Source organism: Prunus dulcis, unplaced genomic scaffold (assembly GCF_902201215.1).
Source record: "Prunus dulcis unplaced genomic scaffold, ALMONDv2, whole genome shotgun sequence".
Lineage (NCBI taxonomy): Eukaryota > Viridiplantae > Streptophyta > Magnoliopsida > Rosales > Rosaceae > Prunus > Prunus dulcis.
This window is the reverse complement of record NW_023010138.1, coordinates 32,511-41,771: the sequence shown is the minus strand read 5'-3', so window position 1 is coordinate 41,771 and position 9,261 is coordinate 32,511. Positions and strand designations below refer to the sequence as shown.

Below are 9,261 nucleotides of genomic sequence, written 5' to 3'. Positions count from 1 at the left end.
AAAATTTTTTTGTATGAAATGGTGTTAACCATGTACATCTATGACATGATATTAATAGTGTACTTCTATAACATGGTATTAACAATGTACTTCTATGAAATGGTATTAACAATGTACTTCTATGACAGTGGAGAAGGGTTGTAAGGACAGCTCCTTGATTTTCGTATATATATATATATTTTAAAAGTTTGGGTTTTTAAAAAAAAAATTGGGCTGGGCTTGTTTTGGGTCTTTTTTGAGTTATTTGTGTTGAACTTGGTTTAAGATAATTAATGGTAAAGATATAATTTATAGAAACTTCAACACTCATTTTTTATGTTTTAAATAGTTTTTGGGTATGTTTCTAAAGTGCATTCTATGTGGGATTTGTTTTATAATTTCAGCCCCTATTTTAAGTATATTACTAAAGCTCCCTAAAATCAAACTATCTTCTTTTAAATTTTGTGTTGGTTTATTTTGAAAACCAAAATAGCGCCACAACAATACATTCCCTCTTCTTTTCGTCTGTCTGTCTGTCTCTCTCTGTTTCTCTGCAAAAAGTAAGCGAAAGTGATCGAGCGAGAGTATTGAGTTCAACGATTGAGCCATTGATTTTCTCTGCAACGATTGAGCGAGTGATTTTCTGGGTTCTCTCTCTGTAACGACTGTGTGAAATTTTGGGTTCTTAAATCAAGAATGGCGTCGTCTGTCATAAAGCGCAGACAATTGGAGGATGGTTTTGGTTCCTTTGAGTTTCAGTTTCAGACCCAGAAGAGGATAAGGTCTTCTAGGGTTTCTGAGACCCAACGGAATGTAGCCGTTGAGGAAAAGTCGACTGTTGGTCTTCCTCTGCGCAAGGGTTTGGCTTCGTCTGGTACAAAAAATGCCGACCCAGAATCAGAAGAGTGGGGTTTCGATGAAATCTGTCAGACCCAGAAGAGGAAGAGGTCTTCTAGAGTTTCTGAGACCCAACGAAATGTAGCCGTTGTGGAAAAGTCGACTGTTGGTCTTCCTCTGTGCAAGGGTTTGGCTTCGTCTGCTACAAAAAATGCCAACCCAGAATCAGAAGAGGGTTTTGATGAAATCTGTCAAACCCAGAAGAGGAAGAGGTCTTCTAGGGTTTCTGAGACCCAACGGAAGGAAAAGCCGACTGTTGGTCTTCCTCTGCGCCAAGTCAAAGGTTTGGCTTCGTCTGCTTCAAAAGAGACGTTGGATTGTTCTAAAGTCTTGGATTCTCTGATGAACCTCGGCCATGCGGGCTACTTCAACAAGCCTGTTGTTGATCCTGTGGCTGAGAATTTGCCGGGTTATTTCGACGAAATCTGGAGGCCGATGGATTTGGGTACTGTGAAATCGAAATTGGATAGGGGTGTCTACTCCAGCGCTGATGGCTTTGCTGCTGATGTCAGGCTTATCTTCTCAAATGCTTTCAGATATTTCCCCCTTGGTAGTAGAAATCGTGCAGCAGCGAAGCATCTCAGTGGGGTTTTTGAGACCCAATGGAAAGAAGCGGAGGAGAAAATGTCAAAGACCGCTTGTCCTCCTCCTACTCCTCCTCTGCCCAAACGGAGACCAAATGGCAAGAGCTCTTCTGCTTGTAGGGTTCTTATACAAAGTCAAGGGGTTGTTGGGGTTTCTGATTCTCACTCAGTTAAGTCAACCAAAGATGACGACTTGGGCACCCTTGTTCATCAAGCCATGTATCAGGCCACAGACAATACCCTTGTTCATCAAGCCATGTATCAGGCCACAGACAATCTTTCTCCATGTAAGGCTAGGCGAATTCAGTCGCTCAAGATGCGATTTTCAGGTACAATACGAAAAGCAAACAAGATACTTAAGGGTCTACCTGATTCTCCACCAAGGAGAAAATTGATGCATCGGATGGATCAAAGGGAATTGGCTCGCCGTGCCGTTTTGAACATGGAGAAGTCAGTCCAATTTGAGGACCCTTTAAAGGATCTCAAACAACTTGAGATTCTGTGTGGCTGTGGCAGTGAAAAGGTCTACCTTGGATTGCCCCTTAAGCATTTGGGTTTATACCTCAAAGAAGATGACGAGTTACAGGGTCAGGACGAGGAGGCTTTTCTTAATGGAGATCGGGAGGAAGGCGAGATCTGCTGGCAGGAAAGCGATTGGGAGGAAGGTGAGATCCGCTCATGAAGTACAGGTTAGAGTTTACAAGGAAAATGAGGCATAGGTTACAAGCCACCTTGCCTCTGTTATTTGTTGTATATGGTAGTTGAATATATACTTTAGTAATTCTGATTTTTTACTGTTGAGATGCCAGATTTGGAATATAACCCACTGCTCGACAAGATAGATGACTAAGAATCTTGGTATTATGGAATCTCTGTAAGTTTTACTTTCTAATTTGTTATAGATGAGGTTTCCAATGTGGATATATCTGCCTGATGCAATCCTACACTTCCAGATAACTTGGAAACATTAGCAAATTTTGCACTGTTATGATGCATATAAGATAAAATGTGTGTATGTTCCAGGATATAATTTGTTATAGATGAGGTTTCCAACGTCAATATTGTTTCTCTAAAATGTTTTACTTCTTGAAACTTTTTCCAAGATACAACAGAAGAAAAAATGTGTATGTTCTGTTGTGTGTGTTTGTGTATACTATCCATGTTCTTTGGCCATATACACTGTGCATATCATATCATACATTGTACATGTCAGATGAAGTGGTCCACTGTGCTCTCTCTCTCTACTCTTTGTATTGTTTATTTCGTTTTTTTTGTGTGCCAGTTTTTGTATGATTGCTATTTGATGGCTAATGCAACTGAGAGCGAATGGTTTGGGCACCAGGGACAAAAGTATGGAAGTTTGCAATAAAACTGAAATCAAATTACACGGAAGCTTATCAAGAACTTGGAGACAATCTCCCATCTTCGCAGGTGCATCAGCAGCAGCCTTTCTTTCCCTATGAACATAAACCATAGAGCAATTCCAAACTCCTGCTAATCAGGTTTCTGCATCTTTAAGTTTGTTTTGATTTATTAAAGGAATGAAATGATGAATAAGTGTTTCGCATCTGTACAAATAAAATGATTTCTTGTATAAGCTGTTCGGTTGAAAAGGTTGTTGCTATGGAGTGTGCCCCACTCGTCTAATCCCAACATTGGCATTTGCTTCAGTAACCCTGATAATCAGGTACCCCATCTCCATTTCACCTCTAAATTTATGCTTTAAAGATGAATGACATTTCATGCAACAATTTACAGAGCTGCTACTGTTTAGGAAATCTATGCTACCAATTTGTGTTTGTTGGTTTCATCTTGTCAGGTGTTTATGCCTTGTTTAGGAAATCTAGGTAAATAAAATTTGTGTTTTTTAATACAGACGTTGTGCCTTGTAGAGTTTTCAGTTTGCTGTTCCCAGCACTTATCCAAATTTCATATTACGTTTGAGCTAGTATAGAAGCTTGGGATTGCTCCTTATAATGGTTTTTTCTTTCAATTTCTTTTGGCTTGGTCGCTGGTACAGTTTGCAGTTTGCACTGCTGTTGGAGTTGTGTTGCCTTCATCATCCCTTCAATAAGGGTTATATCATGGCTATTTCAGGTGAAAATGTTAAAGATTGTGTATTAGTATTTGTTTTTGTTAAATTGAAAAGGAAAATGGAGTGTCAAAATTCCATTACTGATGGAATGGTAATGATGCAAGACAGAATCATTGTTTTTGTGTTGCCTTCACAATCATTGTTTTTGTGTTGCCTTCACAGTCATTGCTTTCTGTGCTAGTTTTTCTTTTTAATTTTTGGTTTAATAAAGAATGGTAATGAGGCAAGACAGTATATTTAGCATCTTGAGCAACAAATTATTCCTTGTTAAAGAATGTGTGTGCATCTTTTTGTTGGTTTTGATTTAATAACGATTTCTTGTCAAAGATGTTCATTTGCAAAGGTTATTGGCTGGTCAGTTCCTGTCCCCCCATGTAGTGTTTGTCCCCCCCGTCTAATCCCAGCATTGGCATTTGCATTAGTAACTCTGATAATCAGGTACTCCATCTTCATCTCTCCTCTAAACATATGAAATAATCCAATTAGTGTTTTCTTTGTTTTGTCTTTTGCGGCTTAGATTTATCTCTCCCATTTTATTTTTATTTTCTGGGGTGTCATTTATGTTGTTGTCGCTATGGTTATGTTTCAAAGATCAATGACATTTCATGCAACAATTACAGAGTTGTTACCTGTTGAGGAAATCTATGCTACCAATTTGTGTTTGTTGGTTTCATCTTGGCAGGTGTTTGTACCTTGTTTAGGAAATCTGTGTAAATAAAATTTGTGTTTGTCATATGGACTTGTCCCTATTCCCTGCACTTGTCCAAATTTCGTACTTGTATGATTTTCACTGAGAACTTGGGTTGATGAAGAAGAGAGGTTATAATTTTTAAAGCATACTATCTGTATCTTATGAGATTTGGAGGTAGTGTGAACATTATATATGGATTAGAATGGTCAGAAAGAAAACGTGGTTTTTTATTTATTTAAGTTGCCGTATCTGGTAAATAAAATTGTGCAGAGCACTGGTTAGAGTTTATTAGTCTTGTATTATTTCACCTTTTTAAGTCCTCTCAATTTTTCTTTGATTATAATTTTGCTTGCTCTATAGTATTAGTTTCTAACTGTTTGAGTTTTCCAAGTGTTATGTGTATCAGAGTAGAATAACTAGTAAGGTTGGCTTGGTACACCATAAGTTGACATAACAAACCCAATTTTTCTGAGTGTGAGGCTTTTAACTTTGAGCTCATATAACCCCAATTCTCTCACTCTGACTCTCAGAGGTCTTAATATCTGAGCTCTGCAAACCCTAACTCACGCGAATAATCAAGCTCTGTTACAGTTGGTATGAGAAAGCCACTTCCATTCAAACTCTAGAGGTCAAACCCTTCTTCATTTGTTCTTCTTTTGAATTTTTGTCTTGTAAGTCATTTAATCACTAATAAATCTCCGCATAAACTGAGAAATTCCATCTTAAATCAGAGAAATTTTATATGTACAATATATATATTTGTTGTTTATGTTGAGTGCGATAGTTATTAGTTTTGGTACTTTCTCTATATAATTCTGTTTGAGCTAGTATAGAAGCTTGGATTGCTCCTTATAATGGGTTTTCCTTTTTCTTTTGGCTTGGTGGCTGGTACAGTTTCCAGTTTGCATTGCTGTTGGAGTTGTGTTGCCTTCATCGTCGCTTCAATAAGGGTTATATCATGGCTATTTCAGGTAAAAATGATAAAGATTTTGTATTAGTATTTGTTTTTGTTAAATTTATAAGGAAAATGGAGTGTAAAAATTCCATTACTGATTGTTCTAATAGGTTTTCTTGTGACCTTCCATATAGTAAATGATTTGTTATCTTTGGTTTAGGATTAGGCTTGTTATGCACAAGGACTCATTCCTCCTTATCAAACAAATCACAGTTTAACACCTGTCCACTTATCTTTCCTTCTTCTGTTTTCCCTTTTTTGTTTTTTCTTTTTCTCAAGAAGCCATTCCTCCATGGTCAAGTGTCAACTCAAAATTGTGATTTGTTTTTATAGCATAAGAACCAAAACTTGTTCTTAAAAAACTGTTACTTTCTATTACAAAATGTATCTCAATCATTTCTAAAAATGCTATAAAAAGGTTTGTGCTGTGATATTTTTGTAATAGCTTCTATAGTGATGTCTTGGATGCTATAATCCATTTTTTTCTTCTTTTTTTTTTTTTTTTTTCCTTCAAATACTTCCAATTTGGCTTAGAGGGATCCATACATGCCGCTCAAAGACGATGAGGTCTCTGAGCATGTGCATGGGAGGTCATGATAAATTAGAGGTCTTGGCTATAGACCATGGGTTAGTTAGTACTTTTGGGATGCTGGGAAGAACATCACGTGGAGATAGAGGAGCTATTGGCTTAGATTCAGATTTTAAGATCAACAGGAATGGCTGAGAAGGTTGGAGGTGGTTATCCCTAGCTTTCTTACCTCAAATGGTTATTTAGTCTCATCTTTATTTATAGCCAAATTATTCTTAAAAGTTTTGTTTATCTTTCATTTCTGAGGTTCACACATTATTACTTGGAAGAACCATTAATTAGGAAGCTTCACTGAGAACTTGGGTTGATGAACAAGCGAGGTTATAATATTTAAAGTATCCTATCTGCATCTGATGAGATCTTGAGGTAGTTTAAGCATTATATATAGATTAGAATGCCCAGCAAGCAGCAGTGAATTTTTATTTAAGTTGCCGTTTTTGGTAAATGAAATTGTATACAGCTCTGGTTAGATTTTATTTAGTATTGTATTATTTCACCCTTTCAAACGTTTTCTGTCAATGTCCATGAGCACAAATTTAAGTCCACTGAAATTTTCTTTTATTATCATCAATGACTGAAAATCAAATCAATGGAAACAATTGCCAGAGCTGATGAGGGCACTCCAAACAAAAAAAAACAAAAAAACAAAAAAAAAATTGGAAACCATTTTTTATTTGGACATATTAAACAGGATCTATGGTTCTGATCATTTACAAAAAAACGTGTACTTTCTGATGTGACTAAGCACTGCAGTGGAGAAGAGTTCCTAATGGGGAACAGAAGGAGTTTCTGTTTCTGTTTGGTCTGTAATTATACTTTCCCTTGCTCTATAGTTTCTAACTGTTTGATTTTTCCAAGTATTTATGTGTATCAGAATAGAATAAGTAGTAAGGTTGGCTTGCCACACCATAAATTTGACTTGTTTTGCCCTTCTACAGTTTAAAAACTTGTACATAAGGGCCCATTTGAGAACCATTTCAATTTTAGTTTTTAGTTTTTAGTTTTTAGTTTTCATTTTTTGTGCTAGAGTATATAGGAAGATGAGAGTGAGAAAAAGAGTGAGGATGAGATTGAGAGAGAGGATGAAGGGGGGGGGTGGGTGGCAGGCGGAGATGGGAGGGAGGAGTAACAAAAGTGTTGAGTGCAAACAATTTCAAATAGATTTCAGTTTTTAGTTTTCATTTTCACTTTTATTACTGCTCCCATCTTCCCTCTCAATCCTACCTCCACTCTCATATCCCTCTTTTTCCTCTATACTCTAGCACAAAAAATGAAAACTAAAAACTAAAATGAAATGGTTATCAAACAGGCCCTAAGTAAACTTGTTTTCCAAAATGTATGGATTTTCGGGGTGTGTGTAGGTTGTTCGGATTTTAGCATTGCGTTAATTTATTTTGATTAAATTATGGTCAAGATATGTCTTGGATCCTTTTTTCGGGTGATAGAAGCAAGTCAAGCATTTCAAGAGCGTCGTTTTCTTTTCTTAACTACAGCTGTTAACTCTTTGGGTTCTGATTTTCTGATCGTCATTCTAAGTCTTCTATTTGAGCATGATGTTGTCTTTGTGTTTTGATTTGCGGATGGTTATTGTGTTCACTCTAACTTCTTTTTTTACTATATCTTTTGTGCCTTAAACTTATCTTGCTCTCTTTTCCTCGTTATTGGGTTAGTTTGCAACCTAGTTTTGTTTTCACTAGTATTATGTATGAGATCATTGAAAAATTTGTATAAAGACATCTTTGGTTCCAATTCTTCATTGCTGGTTTTATCTTGTTTGATGTTTGAGCCTTATTTTCTGGTACTAAGATGTTTGACCTTATTTTCTGGTACTAAAATGTTTGAGCCTTATTTTCGAGTACTAAGATGTTTGAGCTTTATTTTCGGGTTTTGAGATGTTTGAGCTTTATTTTCAACTTTGCTGCAATTCCTGCAATTTAGAAATCAAGGAATTCAAGCCCAATGAATGAACCCCATAATTTGCCTCAACACTTTGAACAATATATATTTTAAGATAACAATATATTCAAGTTACCATCCAAATGTTGGCATTTGCCTGAAATATACTCTTGAAGAAGAGAGCTTTTCTCTGAGACATAGGTACCTGTATTCTTTTTTTACCTTATCTTTTATTGGACTAGTTTGCTAACCTTTTGTTGTCATGGTTTATGTATAAGATAATTTGAAAATTTGCTTGTTCGAATTTAAAAAGCTGCTACAGTTTAAAGAAATCTTTTGTCCCAATTCTTGATTGCTGGTTTTATCTTTTATGATGGTGAGCTTTATTTTCAGGTGCAATGATGTTTGAGATCCAAGGTATTCTTTTTCTATTTTTTTTGCTTTTTCATGGTTTCAATATTGGTCTTAGTAAAATAAAAGAATTGACATATGGGCAGAAATTGTGGGGATAAATGGACATCATAAGAAAAGCAACAAAGATAATAGATTTACCTATTCCATTGTCTAATTGAGAATCAATTACACTAGATTTAATCCTGTTTTTCTTTTGGGTTTTGGTCAAGATCTGGTTGCATAAGGTTGGCCGTTGTCAAACCTGCAAGTCCAAATCAAATTTTGCTAATAGCAGAGTCAAATAGCATGGTACTGAGACATTGTGCATTGGAGATTTTTCTGTTATCTGTTTTCTGCACTTACCTTACCCCATACTAATATGATTTTCATGGGATTATGTGCACTATATGAGATCTGGAGGTAATTGTGAGTACGTATTATACGATCCGAATGACACAAAAACAGTTTATGATTTGAGTTGCAGTATTTAGTTCTCTACTAGCTAATCGTTACATTATTAGTGGACCATGAATGGTCAGGTCTCTTCAATTATATGGGGAATATAATGCCCTCATTCAAGTTTATTAAGTATTGTATTGTTTCACATGTTCTGAATATTTACGTACATTTAACCTTTAACTAAAGGAAAACCTTGGTGCAGTATCATCAAACCCTTAGTGAAAATGTCCATTAGTGCCATTCACATATTTCTTTGTGATGTTTCTGTTTCTTGACGGTTCTTCAGCGAAATTGAAGCATTTCTCATAATATGCCCCTCTTGTGCTCTCTTTGCATAAATAATGTCATAATATGATGAAAACTATGGGGTGCATGCCCCCCCACGTCAGATCGCAGCATTGACATTTGCTTCAGTAACCCTGATGATCAGGTACCCAATCTTCATTTCTCCTCTAAATTTATGAAATAACCCAGTTAGTCTTTTCTTTGTTGCCGTTGTGCCTTAGATTTCTCTCCCATTTTATTGATTTTTTCCCTGACTTCTCATTTATGGTATTGCCACTATGGTTTTGTTTTAAAGACGAATGACATTTGATACAACAATTTACAGAGCTGTTACCTTCAGGAAATCTATGCTACCAATTTGTCTTTGTTGGTTTCATCTTGTCAGGTGTTTGAGCCTTGTTTAGGAAATCTGTGGTAAATAAAATTTGTGTTTGTTTG

At 36.1% G+C, this 9,261-nt stretch overlaps 1 protein-coding gene across 3 annotated transcripts; it reads left to right on the top strand.

Moving 5' to 3' along the window:
* The first annotated feature begins 507 nt into the window (after nt 1-507).
* Nucleotides 508-9,261, top strand: LOC117612996 (transcription factor GTE11-like). 3 transcript variants are annotated; one of them, XM_034341634.1, is made up of 6 exons: nt 508-2,125; nt 2,270-2,334; nt 2,743-3,147; nt 3,481-3,557; nt 5,141-5,217; nt 8,080-9,261. In XM_034341634.1, the coding sequence occupies exons 1-2, from the start codon at nt 676-678 to the stop codon at nt 2,308-2,310; spliced, it is 1,491 nt and encodes a 496-aa protein (XP_034197525.1). In that variant the 5' UTR covers nt 508-675; the 3' UTR covers nt 2,311-2,334; nt 2,743-3,147; nt 3,481-3,557; nt 5,141-5,217; nt 8,080-9,261. The 3 variants fall into 3 exon arrangements, with proteins under 3 accessions (XP_034197525.1, XP_034197526.1, XP_034197527.1); XM_034341635.1 differs by lacking the exons at nt 2,270-2,334; nt 8,080-9,261 and having other exon boundaries at nt 508-2,149; nt 5,141-6,368; XM_034341636.1 differs by lacking the exons at nt 3,481-3,557; nt 5,141-5,217; nt 8,080-9,261 and having other exon boundaries at nt 508-2,149; nt 2,743-2,754.